This window comes from Sminthopsis crassicaudata, chromosome 1 (assembly GCF_048593235.1).
Source record: "Sminthopsis crassicaudata isolate SCR6 chromosome 1, ASM4859323v1, whole genome shotgun sequence".
Classification (NCBI taxonomy): domain Eukaryota; kingdom Metazoa; phylum Chordata; class Mammalia; order Dasyuromorphia; family Dasyuridae; genus Sminthopsis; species Sminthopsis crassicaudata.
Genome location: NC_133617.1, coordinates 224,944,247 through 224,966,023, shown reverse-complemented (window position 1 = coordinate 224,966,023; position 21,777 = coordinate 224,944,247). Strand labels below are relative to the sequence as shown.

The following is a 21,777-nucleotide window of genomic DNA, read 5'->3' as shown; positions in this document are numbered from 1 at the left end:
TCCTAAGATGTACTTGATTTTTTTTCTATGTATTTTAATTTCATTAAGAATCAGGTAGAAAGAGGAGAAATTGACCAACTTGAATTAACTAGTTTGAAATTTAGGCAGGAATATCAATGACAATGGTCACCCAATATAATTACTTTATAGGGTAAAAGTTGATTTTGCTATTAAAAATAGTGTGATAATTAATATAGTCTATTTCATCCACTATCTACTTACCACGACAATTTTTAGCCACAAGAGCATCCCCATAGAAGCCTTCAGCACATCTCTCACAGTGAGGGCCCTCTGTGTTCCCAGTACACTTCAAACACTCTCCTGTGACTATATCACAGTGATCAACTTCCAGAGGATCCACATTGCTATTACAATCACATGGGACACAAGTTTCCCCAGGTACTGTTGGATTTCCATAGTAACCATCAGCACATCTATATAAACATTTGAGAGCAAGGTCAAACTAAGTACAATTGGCCAAAAAATTTCCCCAACAATTCAGGGATTTTCTATCTGGTTATTTAATTAGGTTTACTATTTTGCAAAAGATTTATAGAGACAGCAATACAACTCTTTTCATTTGATCATTCAAAAACTTAATTTGCTCTCTATTCATGATTTAACATTTTTTAAAAAAGTATAACATGCATCTTAGATGTGACAAATATAATTTTCTAATTTGCTCAAATGGCCTTGGTTTGTCAAATGATCTACTCTGATAATTCCATATAATAGTCTTTTAAATGTGTATGTGTAAATACACTAATAACCCCCAAGTCTGGTTTTGCAATAGATTAAAGAGCCCCTTAAATCATTTTAAAGGTGTTATAATGAAAATCTTAAAAATATGAAAAAATAACATTTAATTTAAATTCATCTTTTTAAAAAAATGCAATGTAAAAAGTATGGAGAATCATGAAATCAGATAAAATTCTATTTCTTAAGATATGAATTATGTCATAACTTCAAAAATATTTAACTACGTTAAAAACACATACTAAAGAAAAATGTTTGAACAGGCAGTACCAACTGAAATTTCCCAATATTTCCCTCCAAACAACTTTAAAATAACTCCATAAATCAAATTTTGGAGAAGCAGGGGCCATAAAAAAATCAGAATGAGACATTTTTCCTTCTGAAGACCTGAAAACTTAAGAAGTCAGCAGAAGAGATCTATAACACCAACATATATGTTCTACACTACAAGTAAGCACTAGAAGTGGCCACTGTGATGGCAACAATAATTGCTTAAGGAACTCTCAATTTACAGAATTTAATAGAATGGGCCAATTGGTCAGAAATTACAGAGGATCATTTGCTAAACACTGAGGGCAGAAGGTATTGGTTAATAACTCTACTACTTATATGCACTTTTAGTCACAGTTCCATGACCAAAAGAAATACTAATAGTGGCAGGGGAATGGGGCTCTTCCTGGGAAAAGATCAAAAGGTATACCTAGAGAGCAGAGATTACACTTCTCTCTAGATCACATTCATCTTAAAAACACTCAAACTTGCAGATCTTCAAAATTAACTCTGAAAACAGCACACAAAAAGGCCTAATATTTGAGACATTGCCTCCTGACTCCTAGGTGAGCAGAGTCCAACTCTAACACAAATTTCAAAGCCAAGAAATAGACAACAGAAAAAGACTTGACATTAAAAAAATGTGAAAACAGCTATAACGAAAGCCTTAAAGAAAAATGGATTGGGCCAACCCCAAGAAGAATTCTTAGACTAGTCAAAGGAAGAAATGCCTGGTAGAGGAAAAACTGCAAAAAAAAATAAGAATGATGCAAAAAATGCAAACATAATTAACATCTTGGTTTAAAAAAAAAGGCATAAAAATATTGTAGGAAAATAACACCTTAAAAAAAAACTCTCATAGACTTAAATCAACTGATGCTGAGTGAAATGAGCAGAACCAGAAGATCACTGTACACTTCAACAACAATACTGTATGAGGATCTATTCTGATGGAAGTGGAAATCTTCAACATAAAGAAAAGCCAACTCACTTCCAGTTGATCAATGATGGACAGAGGTAGCTACACCCAGAGAAGAAACACTGGGAAGGGAATGTAAATTGTTAGCACTAATATCTGTCTGCCCAGGTTGCATGTACCTTCGGAATCTAATGTTTATTGTGCAACAAGAAAATGATATTCACACACATGTATTGTACCTAGACTATATTGTAACACATGTAAAATGTATGGGATTGCCTGTCATCGGGGGGAGGGAATAGAGGGAGGGGGGATAATTTGGAAAAATGAATACAAGGGATAATATTATAAAAAAATATATATATATAATAAAAAAAACCTCTCATTAAACTGGCCTACTGGTTATAAAAACAAAAAGAATCCAAAATTCACTGAAGAAAAGCACTTCTTAAGTATGAAAGCTCACTAAAGGAAATAAATTCCTTAAAATTTAGAATTGGGCAATTGGAAGCTAATGATTTCATGAAACATCAAGAAACAATAAAACCAAGTCAAAAGAATAAAAAAATAGAAGAAAATATAAAATATTTAATTGGAAAAACAACTGATCTAGAAAAATAGATCAAGGAGAGATTATTTAAGAATTATTGACCTATCTGGAAATCAAGATTAAAAAAAAGAAGAACTTTGACATCATATTTCAAGAAATTATCAAAGAAAACTGGTCCAAAATCTTAGATCCCAAGGGTAAAATAGAAATTGAATGAATCCATCAATCACCTCCTAAAAGAATTTCCCAAATGAAAACTCTCAAGATAAATAATAGAATCAAATTTCAGAGCTCCCAAGTAAAGGAGAAAATACTTTAAGAAGCCAGAAAAAAACAAATCAATTTAGATATCCTGGAGCCATTGTCAAAATTACACAAAACTTAGCAGCTTCCATGTAAAAGGAATGGAGAGTTTTGATTACAATATCCTAGAAGACAAAGGAGCTAAGTTTATAACTAAGAATAAACATGCAGAAAAACTAAGTATAATCCTTTTTTTTGGGGGGGGGGAGTGAAAATAGATTATAATTAAATAAATTAAATTCAAGGACTTTTGAGGAAAAGACCAGAACTAAATAAAAAATGATATTCAAATAAAAAACTAAAGAAGAGTATAAAAAGGTAAATATGGCAGAGAAATCAAAAAATTAAATAGTTCAATTTTACATTGCCATATATTGGAAGATGATACTTGTAACTCTTCAAAACTTTGTCATTTAGCATTATACCTAAACAGTTAATGGTTATGAGTCAATTATTTGGGAATAATGGTTTTTTAAAATAAGGGAGTGAGAAAGGATTGTATGGTGAAAATGGAAGAGGAAGAAAGTAGAGGAAAGTAGAGGAAGAAAAAAATGGGGGAAATATGTTCACATAAAAGAGGAGCAGAAAAAAAGAGTTTTTATGGTGGAGTGGCAAATGGGTTATGTGGCAGTCAATGCTTGAAACTTACTCTCAGCAGAGTTGGTTTAGAAGCAAGAATAAATTTACACACTCAGATGGGTATTAAAATCTCTCTCACCTAATAAGGAAAATAGGGAGGAAAGAGGATAAGAGAGTGGGAAGGGAGAGTTGATAAAAAAGGAAGGCAAGTTAGGGGAGGCAATCGTCAGAAGCAAAACAGACTTTTAAGAAGGAACAGAATGAAAGAGAGAGAAAAGAATAAACAGATGAAAAGCAAGATGAAGGAAAGTACACAGTAATCACAACAGTAAATGTGAATGGGACTATTTGGCTATTTTAATCAAAACAAGGATCCAAGACAGTTTCAAAGGATTCAAGATAAAAAAAAATGTTATGAACAGTTAAAAACTGATGAACTGTGAGTGCAAATGAAGTATAATTTTCTCATTTTCTTTCTGTTTTTGTAATATGGCAAAAATGGACATAAGTTTTATGTGATTTTCACATATATAATTTTTATAATTTTGTTTACACCTCAGTGAATAGGGTGGGAAAGAAGGAATTTGGAACTCAAAATGTAAAAAGAAAAGAATGTTCAAATGAATGAATGTATTTTTTTCAAGTACATACTATGGAAAATGTAACCTTTCAAAAAGATAAAAAGAACCGACCTCTCACACCACATTCCTGTATATCCTGGTTGACACTGATCACAGATAACTTCATCTCCATCATCCAAATGGCAGGTAGGGCTGAAACTAATAAAAATATTGATGAAAAGAGGTTTTTCTGCCTCTGGATAATGTTACATTTCTAAATATTTTAAAGGCTTATTTCCTTCTTCCTATTCCTGTGATTATTACATGATCTAAAGCAGAGCAAGGAAGCGAAGGAGACTTCATGCAAAGGTTTGATGCATGATCTCTTTCAAGATTTGCATAACCATATCTCAGTGTATTTTTCTGAAAATTAGCTTCACTTTTGATCAGGTAAGTAGCAATGATCACTATATATGTTTGCACACTTATATTTATCTCTCTCTACCTTTCTCTCTCTGAATAGAGATAGAGGCATATGTGTACACGTATGCACATATACACATATACAGAATATTCAAAAGACGTAATGTAGTTTCAAGCCATTATAATTAATTGATTTAATTAATTAGATTAAGCTATTAAAGTTTGAAGCTGAACTGAGACTTTTGGGACACCCTGTATATTAACATATTTTCACTGTTTTCAATAATGTCCAACTCTTTGTGACCCCATTTTGAGTTTTCTTAACAAAAATACTGTGAGTGATTTGCTATGCCTTCTTCAACTCATTTTACAAATGAGGAAACAGGCAAAGAAAATGGAGTGACTTGTCCAGGATCACAGTAAGAAAATGCCTGAGATCAGATCTGAACTCATTAAGATGAGTCTTCCTGACTTCAGGCCTGACAGTCTAAACACTGTATCACCTTGCTGTCCCATATATAAAGAGAAGCACAAATACATATCATATATGAATATACATACATACACACACACATACATATACTCATCCATGCCGATATATATGAATGCTGTGGTAGAAAACATGTGTATATATTTATATACATATGCATCACAATACTCCTTGAGTTCCAGTCTGATTTCTCTTTATGATATGGAAAGAATCCCAGGTTCTCAAAGACTGCTCCAATAGAGTACAAGCATGGCAATTCTATACAAGCTAGACAGGCTTCAGATACAGACACAACATAGCTAAATGTTCATCTGTCAAGCCCAGGCTGGAGAAGTTCAGAAATATTCATAATCAATGGCCTGATTAGAATATCAAAGATGTAATTAACTTCTGTGTCTTTGCACTGGCTCTCCCCAGTGTCTGGAATGCATTTCCTTCTCACCACCACCTCTTGGAATCCCTAGGGAAGAATAACTCTATCCTACATGAAATCTTTCCTAATTTTTCTCTTTCGCCAAAATATCTTGAAAAATATTTGCTTTGAATATATTTGTATCTGCTTATTGTGTACCTGCTTTTTCCCTTATAGCTCCTTAAAGTCAGGAACTACCCCCATATTTATATTTACATATCTTGTTCCTGGCACATAATAGATGTTAATCACTGCTTGTGGAGTCACCTTTTCCAAAAAGCAATGAAATCACAAATCTTTGAAATATTTAAATACAAAATACATCTTTTTTTTTTCTTTATTTTCATTTCATATTTAGATAACAAGACCAATAAAACTAGAGTTCTTTCCTGGGGATAAATAATAACTTGTCAATGACAGGTCAGTTGTTGGGTTTTTTTTTTTATTAATAGTGATAAATATTGGCTCTGTAGTAAAGGAACAATATAAGACCTCAGGGCTTTTCAGTATGTAATTTGCCACTTACTTGTTGGAGGCAGTTGTAAGAGGACATGCACAGGGCTGGCAGTCTTCTGATGTCCCTCTAGAAGGATCCCCATAAAAACCTGGTTTACACTGGTCACAGTGAGCCCCTGCAGTGTTGTGCTTACAAGTCTATTGTAAAGTAAAGTAAAAAGTAAAGTAAGGAGTAAGTAAAGTAAAAAGGAACAGAATTAGAGGAACTAAAATTCAATCTAGTGGGAAGGGACTTCAGAGTACATCAAATCAAACCTTTTCATTTTATACATATATCTGGTAAATAAAAACTATTAAAATTTTTTAAAAAAGAATTTAAGTTAGAAAGGACTTTAGAAGTCATCTAGATTTAGAGAATTGGTCTAGAAGATTATCTCTCTCACTTTATAGATTTCTATAAAGTCAAGAACCCATGGGCATTTAAAGAGTAGAACTGGGCAATATGGGCATAGTGATAGGAAAAAGTGCTAAAAATATACCTGATTGAAGGAGTAGCAAACCAGGGATAAAAAGCATTTATTTTAATGAAAATTTCTGAAAATCATATAAATATTTACATAAAGTAAAGTGTCTGGTAAAAACTGACTAAAGCATAAATATATAATTTATAAAAATCATTATTTGAGTCAACCTCTGTAACATACTTCACCAATTTATTTCTAAACATATTTCATTTATTTACTAGGGAAGCTGTAAAACTTCAAAGCCATGAGTGACTTCAGGCAAGTCAATATTTACCAAAGTTAACACAAAATCTGTTTGAAAGTAAAAATCCTAGAGCAACAAATATTAGGCAAAGATAGTAATAAAAACAATCCTCAACCAAGGAATAATGCTCTAAGGTCAATGAACACATTTAACAAAGCTTAGGGAGAAAAAAGTCTTTCAATCCGGTCATTGTTATAATCAAAGAACTTCAATGAGTTTCACATATTCCTTTCCATGTTACAAGTTTAAGAATGATCTGAAGCCTAGGGAGCACTTGATCAAATCCACTATAAGCACTCCTATCACTTCTAAATCCTAATGGCTCTAGAAAACCAGTCAAAATGTCAGTAATTAAAAAGAATACTTACCAAGCAAACACCATGAATATCACATTCAGTAGCATGATTGTGGCACTCACAGGGTTGACAGATTCCTCCAAAGAGTATTCCACCTACACGGTAATACCCAGGGAGACAGGACTACAAGAAAAACATGAATGCAAGTTAGATATTTATACAAAATATCTACTTTCTAAAAAAACAAAAACAATCTATTTTCCCATTTAGTAGTGAAACCCTTATTACTTTTAAAAAGGCAGAGAAGAATGCACATGAAATTTAATGAGTATTTTATGCTAAAATACTCTAAATTTGTGTTTCCAACACAATATTCCTAAATTAGACTTTAACTTTCCCTTAACCAGTATTTCAGACCTCCCTTTTATTTTTGAGGGTAAAGAACTTTGGTCAATACAAGTTATAGCAATTTTCTTTTACAAATGTAGTTATCCTAACCTTAATGGGCCATCCGGGAAACCAAGACAATTGTACATTGGAATTGAGAAATTCTCCCTTTAGGGTTCATTTTCTGGTAAAGAATAGTCCTGTAGTATAACCTGCATTCCTATATGTTTACAATTTGAAGAGGGATTAATAGCCAGCATTCTATCCACTATGTCACCTAACACTTCTAAGGTTTGGATATTGTTATTCTAACCTAAGAAGCAGTTAAGTGGCACAGTGGATAGATAGAGTGCTGGTTCTAAAGTCAGGAGGTCTTGAGTTCTAACATAGCTGAGTGATCCTGGGCAAGTCCTTCTCTTTTACCTGAGTTTCTTCATTTGTAAAATGAGTTGGAGAAGGAAAGGGCAAACTACTCCAGTGTCTTTATCAAGAAAACCACAAATGGGATCACAAAGAGTCAAATGCAACTGAAAACACTCAACAACAACAAAATCCAAACCTTCCCTTAGAACATTATCACTAAATCAGACCTAAGACTATTACTTCCCTTCTACTTTTACCATGCCAATTTTTATTAGGTTTTTCTTTTAAACATCTTCTTTATATCAATGGTTCACATCACAGTGAGCTTGTAGTCAGCTAAAACTGTCAAGTTATTTTAGTGTGGATTATTGTAAAAGCATCTAATCCCCCCCAATTGATTTTTTTATCTAAATGATTCTTTGAACTTAAAGTATAAGACTTGGTAAATGTGTAACATCATTTCATCTTGTCAAAATTAGCATATAGATCTAGTGTATTGGGATAATTTTGAGTTCTCCATTTGATATTGCACTCATCCCATCTTTGTACCATTCCCAAATTTGATAGCCATGTCCATTGTCTTCTAAGTCTCAGACTGAAGTGTTGGATAGGACCAAAGATAGAGTCCAGTTTTACATCATTAAAATAATTACTTCATTAGTCAACACTGAGTATGGTTGTTCAACAGGCTATGATTCTACCTTATTGTAAAAACATTCAGGTCATATTTCTTCATCTTTCCTTTAAGAATATCCTAAAAGAGTCTGATACCCTTTTCATTGTCCATGACTTCATTCAATGATTCTGTAATCAAACCTGCAGGTTTTCTAAAAACCCTTAAGGTCCTTTTTCTTCTGAGTTCTAGTCTTTTAACTTAATGTAGATTTCTATTTTCCTTTTCTTTGTACCTTTTTGAATTTAATTTTTCCCTTTAATGATATTTGTTCTATATTTCCCAAAGTGAAAATTGTTCAGTTTTGTATAAAGGATAGAAGCTAAATAAGAGTTGGAGAGTTCAGCAACCTTTCTGAGGTCTGATAACATTACACTTATTCAATTTTTTTGCTTTTAGTAAAGCTAAGGAAAGTTGTTGCCTTTAGCATTTTTCATAATCCTTAATTTATACTGGTTCTTCAGTCTTCTTGACACTTTCCTTTTATATTTCAAACCATTCTCCATTCATTCCCATTTATGAGTCCTACCTTTTATCTTTGTCCCTTGAATAATCTTGTTAGAAATCTTTTCTCCTTCACTTTAACTTTTTTGCAGTGGTACTGTCATAATGACATTTTCAAAGACATCTAACCCTCTTGAACTATATTTACTTTTAAAATTTCTCTCCATGTGATCTTCTTTTTGCTTCTAATGTCTAAAATATTTCCTTTCCCAAGGTCTAGGTTATATTTCTGAGTCTATCAATGCTTTATTATTCCTTTCCTTCACTCTTGCAGACTAAAAGATTTCATGACCACTTTCTCCCAATGCTGTCTTCATTTTTGCTTCACCCACATGTTATTTCTTGGTTAAAATTATCTGTATCTGTGCCATTCATTATTTTCTATAGCTTGGGGATGTAGCTATCAGTAAGGCAATTTAAGAAGATAACATTTGCAGCTTTTAGCAGATTGGGATTCCCATACAATATTTAGGTAGTGAAAGCCCATTAGTTTTGCATTTTATTTGAATTTTGTAATATATTTTGGGAGAGCATCACCCTTATTTTTTCTGGCTGTCTAGTCTGTAGATTGTTTCCCTAATGACACTGCTGCTTCTCCTTTTATCCATGTTCACATGTAATTTTCTCTGCCCACATATAGTCTTGAATTTCTATGTAGCTGTATATTTTCAAAAAATAGGGTCCCATTCCACCCTTTCTATTAGAGCTATTTCTTTTGAACATGAAACCCTGTCGTATTGATATCATTTTATGTTGTCCCATTTCAATAAACCTCCATGATACCTATAACCATTAAAATTTATTTTTTTTCACTTTGTTAATTATTCATAATCTACACCATAAAATATAGACATCTAGACCATAAGCATTATTTCCAACTCTCTTGAGAACTTCTGATTACTTCTTAATGACATCAAAATCAAATGGCAGACACTTGTAGTCCCCATGTTGGCATAGAAGGCCACAAGTTAACATTACATTATATTGTGTTTTTTATTTGAGAGCAGTGGCCAGAGTTTGATACCTCTCACATAGATGATCTCTTCAAATAAAGGCAAGGTGACCAATTTATTGGTTCTTTCAGCTAGGTCAAGATTGAACTAAATGACCTCTAACGTCTTTTCTATCTCTGAGATTCTCTGATGCTGAGTATGAATTTTTGTTATTTCTTCCTAAGACTGAGAATCTTTAATTTTTGATGGGCAGATCTTCATCTCTGTTATACTAATGATGTGGAGCTTTTTTCCTTGGGTTGATTGTATTTTTTCATTCACTGGCTTTTTGATACTGGCTTTACTTCTTCAGAATATTTTTGGGTGTGTTTCAAGGAACAGTTATCCACACTAGTTATTTGGAAGAAGAGGAGAAAACTGTTCCTTAAGTAATTTTCTTTGCTTTTCTGGAAGAGAAACCAATTATTTATAATTGGCAGTGGTCTAGTGTCAGGAAGGCATATCTTCCAGATAACCCATAAGTTAGTCCTGAGGACTGGTATCTGAATCCTTTTGTTTTTCTATTTCATAAGTCTTGAGCTGAACTGCTGGATTTTGTGGCTACATATATGCCCACATCACAGGGGAGCCAACAGCTGCCCTGCATTAGGCAGAATAGGCAGATGAGGCCAGACTTCTTCCGCAGCAGAAAAGATCAAATCAGACTCTGAACTACAAGTAAAGCAGATTGCCCCTTGGCAGCCTCTGCTCTGGGACAGGATCTCCTCTGCCTGACCAACTCCTGTTTCAGTTTGTTTACTTGGTTTTTTTGATCTCTGCTTGCAGTCTTAAATATGCCTCTAGGCCCACTCACTGTGCTTATTGTTTTTTCCTGGCTTTGATAAGGTTTCCATTCTGGACTTTACCCAACCATTCTTGTCCTGTTGATACTGATCAATTACCTGGAGAGCATCCAGCTTCCCCTCTCTTCTGGCACCACCCCTGCTTTGTGCAGCCTTGTGGCATTCAGATGGGATACACCAGTCCCTAGAAATGGCTTTCCTTCTTGACTGCTCATCTTACTCCTGGTTGATGATAGATGCTCTTGAAAGTTATTCTATTTATACTGGCTTAGTCTTGACCTCTCTCACTAGCTGATCTCCTGGTATTACCAAGATATAAAACATTATATAATATACATTCTCTCATATAATTGCAAGAGACTCCCATAACAAAATATCCCAACTAATCCTGCTTGTGGATCACAGTTGTTCTTGAATACTGTTTTTATAAACATATAACGAAGGTTTTACAAATGGGTTAGATGAATGAGGGAATTTCTCCTTATTTACTCTTTATTTAAATTGTTGATTATATAGAGTATTGATTCTAAGGTCAGAAATATGGAAAAAGTCCTTCTTCTGCCATATATATGTGTGTAATTATGTATTTTGACCTTGATCAAACTCTGGACAAATCATTTAATTTAATTAGGTCTCAATTTCTTCATCTATTGAAAAGAGGGGTTTGGATTAGTTGCAACCTTAAATTCTCTCCAACTCCAGAATTGTATCCAAAGAGAGAGGGACAAAATGATTTGATTGCTAATAAGGAATCAAATGAAAAGTTCACTAGAAGTTTTTAAGTAGAAGGTCAAAGTTACCTGCCACTGATGTTATTTAAAAAAAATAAAGCTTCTTGAATTAAAAAGCAGTTTGAATTGGATAGCCTGTAAAGTCCCACCAAAACCAAAAATTCCATAACTCTAGTTCTGTAATGCTATGTTTTGTAAATGCATTGTCTCTATGCCTAAATTTCTAATATTTGGCTAATGTAATAGTTTGTCAGGAGGTATTCTGCTATTCTATGAATCATTATAATTGGCCAGGACAGTCAATTCTCTTTAATAAAACAGAATATTGTAGTGTTGATTCAAATAACAACATCCCCATTGGCAAAGGAAATATTAAATCAGAGAAGTATAACTTATGCATATGTATTCTACTTCGAAGCAAGAAATCATCATTTTTTCTTTTCTTTCCTTTATTTTGTAAGAACAGTAAAGACCAAAATCAGTCATAAATTAAGAGTAAAAATGCTAACAACAATAAAAATAATTTCCCTATTATGTTCAAAGCAATAAGGCAAACACAGAAGGGATAAGGATAGCACTTAAGAAAAATGCTTTATCAATTGACTATCAACCAGGTTAAAAATAATACCAATGGGGATAATGACAGGGATGGGGCGAGAAAACTAAAACTTTGGTCAATATACCATATACATGGAATACATCCTTATTTATATTCAACTTTTATAGGTGAGACAGAAGAAGAAGAATAAAGATGAAAAAGAGGGAAATGGGGAAGAGCATTAACTACCTCACAGGAGATCCCAGTATACCCCTGAGGGCATTCACAATGTTCTGCTTCGGTAGCCAGCACTAGATCTATAACATTTGGGTTGGCTGTGTCCAAAGTTACAGCATCTAATCTATAAAAAAACAGAAGAACATGAATTGTTGATTTTTTAAACATTACTGGATATTCCCTTCTAGGAAAATAATCTAATTTCTAATGAAATGTATTGTCAATATTATTTAATAACTGCATGAAGATCTTCTGACTATATACACTAGCTCCCTAGAACTTATCACTATCCTCTCCAAATCTATTCTTCTTAAGAAATTTGTAAGAACATGAACTGATGCTGAATGAAATGAACAGGACCAGAAAATCGTTGTATACTTCAACAACAATACTATATGATGATCAATTCTGATGGATATGGCCATTTTCAACAAGGAGATGAACCAAATCAGTTCCAATAGAGCAGTAATGAACTGAACCAGCTACACCCAGCGAAAGAACTCTGGGAGATGACTATGAACCACTACATAGAATTCCCAATACCTCTAATTTTGTCCGCTTGCATTTTGGATTTCCTTCACAGGCTATATATAGTATTTAATTTATACTCTAACATATTTAACATGTATTGGTCAACCTGCCATGGGGGGGAGGGGGAAGGAGGGGAAAAATTAGAACAAAAGGTTTGGCAATTGTCAATGTTGTAAAATTACCCACGCATATATCTGGTAAATAAAAACTATTAAAATATTAAAAAAAAAAGAAATTTGTAAGAAGATAGTGAAATTGCCATGAAGCCCTGAAGAAAAATCATAACCTTCTCTATCATGTACTACTCCCCACAAAAGAAGCAATCATTAAATACTGGTTTCTTTTAAATGGTTAATATTTGTTCAACTTCTCTTTTAGATCTGACCAGTTATCATAAGAAATTGAGATCTCTTAAAGTTCGAATTGGTTAGATAAGAGAAAATATAAGAAGGGTAAAACTACAAAATTAATGGCCCTGTATGAATTTTGGCTTAAGAGATTGTTAATTTACTTAGTTCCTGAACAGTTATATCCCAAGATCTTCTATATCATATTAAATCTATTCATATCTTTAAATGTTTTGTAATGATTATTCTTTAATTAACTTCTGGGGAATAATTTCCATTTGTGATAGAAATTGTTTACATTGGCACTGTTCTGAACCACAAATGCAGTCTTAATATCATTGTACTTATGTTAACATTATGGAGAAAAATTCTGTGTGAACTTTAAGATATTTATAACCATTAGCAAAGACAACATTTTTATTAATTTGTAAGTAAAGCACACAAAGTACAAGGTTTTACTTCTTTCTCAGTACATACCTATACAGTGCCTTTTTTGCAGTATTATAATTGGCCCTGATCAAAAGATGAGTCACATTGGCTAAGACAGTCATCAGCTGGTCCCGATCTATTTCTCTTTTGGTATTATAATCTCTGAAGTTTTCAGGCACAAGTTTTACGACATTAAAGTACTCTTCATAAGGTTGCAGTGACAAGCCTTCAGCCCTTGTGCTTAAAGTGAGTCCGTTTCCCTGCAAAACACAAATAGAAAAAAAATATATTTGGTGTCTAAAAATAGCATCAAATTTTATATTTAAAAAAAGTTAAACTTAGGTTCAGTCTGAAGTGAGGATGCCTGTAACCCTTGACCCCCAACCTCTCAGAAAACAGTAATCTTTGTCTCTCTTTATTAGGAACTTATAATGTGCCAGATATGATTCTAAACTTTGGTGGGGGAAGACAAAGGCCAAAAAAAAACCCCATAGTCCCTAACCTTAAGGATCATATTAAGAATAAAAAGATTTTTAAAACTCTACAAGCCCATAATGAACTTTAAATCTTACAGGGAAAATATGCCCATTTACACACTAAGTAAAATAAAATGTAGGACGTGATGGGGCAAAAGGGAGTTAGATTCTGCCCTAAATAGAAAGGAAGAAATGGATATGAAAGCTATTGTGGACATAAAATCAATAGGGATTAACTATTGATTGGATGTAAAAAGTAAGAAACACAGGACAGGATACAAATTGATTCTAATGTTTAGGATTTAAGGGACATGATACTTTTAATTAAGCATCTACTATTAGAAAATCACAATGCTAGGGACTTTGGAAAAATAAACATAGCATTTAAAGTTGTGAATTCTCCCTCTAGTAAGAGAGATTTGGTATATAGATCTAGATAGAGATATTTACATAGATCTTATAGACATCTATCTCTATCTAAAATCCCAAATTTCATGTTTATTTTCTCTTCTATTTATGCACATGCATACATATACATAATATGTCTATATAGACATACATGTAAATATACACATATAAAATTGCATATACATATATAGAAACCTAGAAAACATATAAACAGACTGTTTACTAGATTAAATATTTATTTATGTATTCAATCTGCATTTATGTATATGTATATCTATATATATACACACATATATATGTATATATATTTGACCTGTACAAATATCTAACAAGAATGAACAAGCACATAGTCAATATGTTTATGCATATGTATTATGACTCTTTCTGACCCTATTTGAGGTTTTCTTTGCAAAGATACCACACTGGCTTGCTATTTCCTTCTTCAGCTTATTTTAAAGATGAAGAAATTTAGGTCAACAGCACTGAGTGACTTGTCCAGTATTTGAAGGTGGATGTGAACTCAAGAAGATAAGTTTTTCTGACTCTAAGCTTGGCATTCTATCCACTGTGCCATCAGTCAGTCAGATAAAAAGTACCACCACAGAAAACTGGGACACTATGCATTGTTAGTGAAATTGTGAAATGTTCCAATCATTCTGGAGAGCAAAGGACTGTAAAAATTCATACCCTTTGATCCAACAGTCTTAATACTGGATCTATATCCCAAAGAGAACATGAAAGAGAGAAGAGGAAGATGGGATCACTGTAACTTTGGGGAAAGGAGGGTTTTGGGTACAGGTTCATAGTGAAGGTTAACACTTTAAGTGGGTCTTTTAAAAAGTGAGTATGATAAAGTAAGAGCAATTTACACTTATATAGTTTTTCATTGTTCACAAAACCATATAAATACATTATTTCATTTGTTAAAAAAATTTTTTGAGGTTGGTGTTTGCTATTATTACTCCTATTTTACAGATGAGGAAATTGAGGTTCAGAAAGTTTAAGTGGCTTCACTCAGTTGGTAATTATTAGAATAGTATTTTAAATCGGATCTTCCTAATTCTTGGTAATTTTACCATGGTGCCTCATGATACCAATGGGGAAGGGAAGGATGGGCAGAAAAAGGATTCTAGACATAAAGATGAGCAAATCTGCTGGAGGGAATTACTGGTTTTTTTTTTTTTTTTTTGTGGAATTGTGAGTGAGTAATCAGTCTACTTTAACTGAAGCAGATTACACGAAGTGGAGTAAAGTGGTGTGAGGAATGTAAAAAGAAATAATTGCTGCCCAAGAAATATAATTATTTCTTTTAAGTAGATATAGTGTATATAGGAAAAAGAGAAAAACAAGAATGCCCCATTAGCAAAAGACTAATAAGATCTCTTTTCATTTCTAGTAACAAGAAAGTCCCCCATATCTGTCTTTGATATGGGCTGAATTCTGAAGAATAGATTCCCTGATCTAAATTCATGGAACAAAGAAAATATTCCAGAGTGACCCCATAATTCACAAAAGTCCAAAAGAGAGAATGCCCTTCATAGTGACCACTATCTTATAGAGCCCAACTGGGACATTTTTGACCTGGAAAATATCTCACCATAAAATAAAAGGAAATCTAAAAAAATGTTACCTTAATAATAACATCTGCATGAGACATCAAGTCACTGTCCACAGTCTCCATTGGAATATCATAAGACACCGTATACTTCAGGTTTCCACCAAAGGCTGTCAGCTAAAACAATAATATTTAAAACATAATGAACATTTTTTTCATTCATTTATTTATCTTTTGCAAGCTAGGCTCTGGTGCAAGTGATCATAATCTCTGCTACAGTGATAGTTCAACAGTCCAAACTGAAAACTAATCAGAATACCTGGAATGTTCTCATTACAACTCTGCATATTGGGAAATATAAGAATCACAATAATGATGACTCATTAAATTAAGTTGTAGCGAGCTGTCGTCTCCAGAAGCTGCCGGATCGCTCTCTGGGAAGAGATCTGCTGTGTCTTCTACTCAAATCTCTCCGACAGATTCTTCTTCCTGTAACGAACCGTTGTCTCCAGGCAGTTGCTGTTAACTCTTGTCCAGAGAAGTGACTTCCCTTCCTGCAGAGAGCCCCGTCAAGCCTGATGCAATGCAGAGTCTTCTTCTATCTCTGGGAGTCCTCTCTTTTATTCTCCCAGAGAATGGGCATGGGATATTGCAAGGGCTTCTGGGAAGAACCACCTCAGCCAATGAGCCTGCTCCTTCCATCAAGTCAACCTGAGTTCTCACCTTGTAATTGTCCAACCTGAATTCTCACCTTGTCACTATCCAGACAACCCGAGTTCTCACCTAGTAATCCTAACATCTCCCCCTTTCTTTTGATTTAGAACATAGGACAGTCATGATCTTGAAACATAAATCCATCAATATGGGAAGTATTACACATAATTACATAAATTACATAAGCACATAGTAACATAGTAACATAATACATGCTAGAAGTATATGACATATCAAATAATCATAAATTGAAAATTTATAAATGTCCATAAGTCCATTGTCCATTAGTCTCATCTTGTGTGAGGAAGTCCAATGATTCCTGATGGTTTTAAAGTTCTTTAACAGTCTTCTTATTATCCATGCTCTTTCAGTGTCAGATGTTTCTTAGATCTTCTCCTTTATTTTGAGGTCTTTCTCTTTTTCTGTCTCTCTCTGATGGACAAGGCGAATATGACTCGTTGGCACCCATCTGATTCCTTCTCCTGCTGAAGAAATACAAGCAAACCCTCTCCCCCAGGCAGTTAACCTATCTAATTTCCTTCTATTTACCACTTTCTAAATCTCTTCTCATCATCTGACAATTACATTGGAGTTGTTTGCACTGGACACAGCCCTGTTGGTTTAAAAGGCCTGTATTCTCCCCAAGTGTAATCCATTTTTGCAATCTGATTGCCTTTTACTTATCAGGTAATCCCTTTCTGCCATGTGATTGCTTTTCTGCTGGTTGATCACATCAGAGTCTTGATCTTCTAAAGGTTCTTTGGGTGTAACATTAGCTGCCATCATGCTCCAAGTCTTTTTTGCCTGGGGCCCTGGACCTGGGCCCCTCATCCCGTTTCCCTGAATTATTCTACACTCTGATACCCAATGGAGTCCTCTGTTGCATTTTGGACATGGGGTTTTAGGTCTTCTCTCACCCTGTTTCCTCACTGTATCTCCATACCTACACTGAGCTCTTAGATGTCCAATTTTTCCACATTGAAAACATCGCCGAGTTTCTCTACAAGGCCTTTGCCAGGAGGGACCCTGTTTTTCCACGTTCATCATTGTCCGGTTGTAAAAAGCATTTGTTCCCACTGTAGCACAGCGTCTTATGATCTCCTCTAAAGGAGCATCTTTGTCTAATCCCCATATAATTCTTTTGCAAATCTCATTGGCATTTTCCTTAGCCAGATGTCTGGTCATTATTTCTGTAGCTGCATTTTCTCCAATAGTTCTTTTGACAGCAATTTGCAAACGTCCCACAAAATCTGCAAAAGGTTCATTGGGACCTTGCTGTATTTTAGTGAAAGCCTCTCCACGATCTTTCTGTCCAGGAAGGACACCCCAAGCTTTTATTGCAGCCTTAGCAATTTGTTCATATATTGTCATGGTATAATTAATTTGTTCCGAATTCTCTCCATACTGACCTTCACCAGCTAAGTGCTCAAAAGTGAATTGTGTGTTAACTCCTATTTCCAAATTGCATCTGACTTGGATTTTACATAATTCATGAAATTCCGCAAGCCATAATAAATTTTCTCCAGGTTCCAGACATGTCCTTGCTATGGATTTCCAATCATTCGGGGTTAGGACTTCATAAGACAAACCATCTAGTAACATTTTGACATAAGCTGATGTAGCCCCATAAAGGGTACAACCTTTTTTCAAATCCTTAATTTTATTCAAATCTAAAGGTGCATATCTTCTCCTTTTTTGACCTACAGAGTCAATCTCTTCAATCACAGGATATGCATGTATAAAATCACTTATATCCTGTCCTTCTCTCTTAGCTTTAACCAATGCTTTTTCTAATCTTGTCATAGGCTTAGGCTGCTTCACAGGCAATTCTGTTTGTGTTTCTGCCTCTTCCTCTCCTCCTTCTTGCTCCACCCATGAAGGGTTAATTGAGGGAGGAGATGGGAGGTGCTCCTGTTGCTGTTGCTCAGAATTGTACTTAACTTCATTGTTATCTGATTCATCCTTTTCACCTAGTTTAGTTGACACTTCCCCATTTTGCTCCTTCATCTCTTCCTTTAGAATAACATTTTTTAAAGCCATTTGGATTAAATTGTAGGTATGAATTGTATCTTTGGAAACTGAGTTTGGTCTGGAACCAAAGGGCAAAATGTCACAAGGGCAATTGTAGTGTTCACCTAATTGCTCTCCTACTAATTTCCACTCATCTGGATCCAATTCTTCTTCCAGAGAAAAAGAAGGACATATGACCTTCACAGTTCTTAAAAGTTCAGTAATCTCCTCTAAAATTATAATCAATCCTTGGCTTTTCATAATCTTGATGATGCTCTCTAAACATTTTCCTTGAACAGAAGGTGTTTGCCCCATTTCACTATAAGAGATTGCTGGTTTAGCCGTTAACAAGTTAAGTTCCTTATCTATTAGCACACTCACTTAATCTTTAACAAAGTTTCCTCGTTACTCACGGTTCTGGGTTAGAGAGACTGAGATCTGGATGGGAGGCTTTTCCACTGGAATCGGGACTGTGTCTGTCCCTGTTCGGGCACCAAATTGCGAAGGTCTGGTCTAGCTCCTCTTGTCAGGATAAGCAAAAGTCCTTGCCCCACGTTGGGCGCCAATTTGTAGCGAGCTGTCGTCTCCAGAAGCTGCCGGATCACTCTCTGGGAAGAGATCTGCTGTGTCTTCTACTCAAATCTCTCCGACAGATTCTTCTTCCTGTAACGAACCGTTGTCTCCAGGCAGTTGCTGTTAACTCTTGTCCAGAGAAGTGACTTCCCTTCCTGCAGAGAGCCCCGTCAAGCCTGATGCAATGCAGAGTCTTCTTCTATCTCTGGGAGTTCTCTCTTTTATTCTCCCAGAGAATGGGCGTGGGATATTGCAAGGGCTTCTGGGAAGAACCACCTCAGCCAATGAGCCTGCTCCTTCAATCAAGTCAACCTGAGTTCTCACCTTGTAATTGTCCAACCTGAATTCTCACCTTGTCACTATCCAGACAACCCGAGTTCTCACCTAGTAATCCCAACATTAAGTGAATTAAATTACTTAATTTATTAAATTATATGAATTAAATGACTTAACTTGGTCACATGGCAGTCATAGTATAATAGATAAGAGAGCTGACCTCAAAGCCGAGAAGACCTGAGGTCAAATCTTACTTCTGATACATGCTGGTTAAGCAAGCTTCTGAAGCTATCAGCGCTCTGGGTAACATTTAATACCATTAGTTGTAGAGAAGTTGCCTGCCTGAAATGCTCATCTACAAGCTTCTTACTCCATTGGAATTACAGATTTCTTGTTGTTCTAACATACTTTTGTTCAGGTACCAGTCATTTTGCTAATAAACATGAAGCATATGAATGGAGGAAAAAAGAACTATTTAAAGTTATGGTTAATATTTAATGCCAAACATGAAAAATTACACCTGTAAAAAGAAAAGGGTTCTTTTAGCTTCTTTCCATCTACAAACTTACTTTATTTCCAAGATATGCTGGAGGAGCTGACCAGTAATATTTAGATTTTAGCATTTGCATGGCCACAGTGTTGTTGATAGTTATTTGATAAGGTTCATCCACCTGATTTTGTTGAGACTGGACATTATTTGAACTGAATAAGTCAGTGACCAACCACCCAGACATATCAGTTACCTTTAAAAAAAAAAGATCATAGATTATTAGTATTGGAAGGGATTTTGATGTTCTTAATTCATAGACTGAAAATTAGAAGTGACTTTAGAAGACATCTAGTTCATCTTTCTCATTTCAGAGATGAAAAGAGTAAAACCTAAGGAGATTTAGTAAATTGTCCAAGTTTCCAAAGCTACTAAGTGATAGTATTGGCATTAGAATCAAGATGTGCCCTTTCCCAGCTCTTTCACCTCTCTGGGAACTGACAAATCTAGGAACAGATCTAATTTATTTGTAAGTAAAGCAAAGTCATTTGCAAACATTAAAAAAAAAAAAAGAAAAACCTCCACAACCCATGGTAATGTGTTTTAGAGTTAAAAGGTCAGGGGAAATTAAGGGAATACAATTAGGAGTAGATATGGAAGATCTAGCCTGCTATTACCCTTCACTAGGTGAGATACTCCTATCCTCATCCTTTTTAAAGTCTCCATTTCACTCCTGGCCCTAGATTCTGTGCAACATTTCCCTTTAAAGATTTTACTTTTGTCTTTTATATACTATACTCCACCTTGATCAAGTCCAAAGGAACTAAGACTAATTAAAGAGTTCCCCAAGCAAGAGAGTAATATTCTCTGAGAATTATGGTTGATCACTGCACTACTTAGAGTTCTTAAGTATTTCAAAGCCTATCCACATAATGAGATCACTTTGGTAACCCTTGGGTCACGGGTATAGGACCATACCTGACTGACAGGCCAGGAAAGGCTATCACATACATCAGAAACGCCAAAGCAGAAACACTCTGTGCAACCCTCAGGATTCCTTTCCTTCAGATTATAAAATCCTGGTTTGCAACGATCACATTCTTCCCCTTCAACATTTTCCTGCAAATCAGCATAAAAGAATATTCTTTAACAAAACAGGTACAAGTAGATAGATATGTTGGTGCTTCAGTAGGACCCTCCATAACTTAGTAAATGATCTTTAAGGGTTATAATGTCCTACATGTTCTACGCAGGAACAATTTGGTGCTTAGCACAGTGCCTGGAAGATAGTATATACTTAGTACACATATGGGGGATCCAGGAGGATCAACACAGCTTGCTGAAAGTCTAGTATTCTCACAAGGAAGTTGACTGATTCTTCATCAGATCATATTAAGATCCATTGATTCATATTCAGAACTCACTAAAATAATTTTGGCCAGGACATTTGTGTCCAAATTGTGCATAACATGATGTCACATTTTCACACAGCAAACTTCTGTTCTATCTTCAGTAATTCATTTAATTACAGCAGACAGGAAACCCAGATGAAAAATCTATGCTTGTGTCTTACCTCATTCTGCTCTTACCTTACAAAGACAAGGCTCAGAGCATGGGTCATCATTTACACTACCCGCCAAACTGCAATTGCAGGGAAAACAATTTGGATAGCCCTTGTAGCCAAACTGGCAACGATCACATTTTTCTCCGGTGTAACCCTCTCTACATTGGCACTGACCTGGCCAGTTCCCTTAAAAGATAGAAATGGCAATGTTCAATAGTGAAGTATCAAGCAGTTAAAAAAAATAGACTAAGAGAGAGAAAACCAACTCCAATGCAGCAAATTGTCTGATTGATAGGATTCTCTGTAACCGTACCTTTCCATGTGAGTCAACACAAAATCCTGATTTTTATTCCAAATACCCATGAGAAGACAGAGAAATTAATTGGGTCACAGGAGA

The 21,777-nt window shown here is 34.8% G+C and overlaps 1 protein-coding gene across 3 annotated transcripts in view; it reads right to left on the bottom strand.

The window, feature by feature from the left end:
* Positions 1-21,777, bottom strand: part of LAMA1 (laminin subunit alpha 1) — a 188,870-nt gene that overhangs the window by 94,167 nt on the left and 72,926 nt on the right. For all 3 annotated transcript variants that reach the window (XM_074275272.1, XM_074275281.1, XM_074275290.1), the window contains 10 exons: positions 21,406-21,566; positions 20,795-20,935; positions 19,899-20,072; positions 15,832-15,933; positions 13,366-13,577; positions 12,023-12,134; positions 6,855-6,965; positions 5,789-5,916; positions 4,070-4,156; positions 223-434 (listed from right to left, as the gene is read on the bottom strand). In XM_074275272.1, coding sequence (XP_074131373.1) covers positions 223-434; positions 4,070-4,156; positions 5,789-5,916; positions 6,855-6,965; positions 12,023-12,134; positions 13,366-13,577; positions 15,832-15,933; positions 19,899-20,072; positions 20,795-20,935; positions 21,406-21,566 — 1,440 coding nt within the window. The remainder of the gene's footprint in view (positions 1-222; positions 435-4,069; positions 4,157-5,788; positions 5,917-6,854; positions 6,966-12,022; positions 12,135-13,365; positions 13,578-15,831; positions 15,934-19,898; positions 20,073-20,794; positions 20,936-21,405; positions 21,567-21,777) is intronic.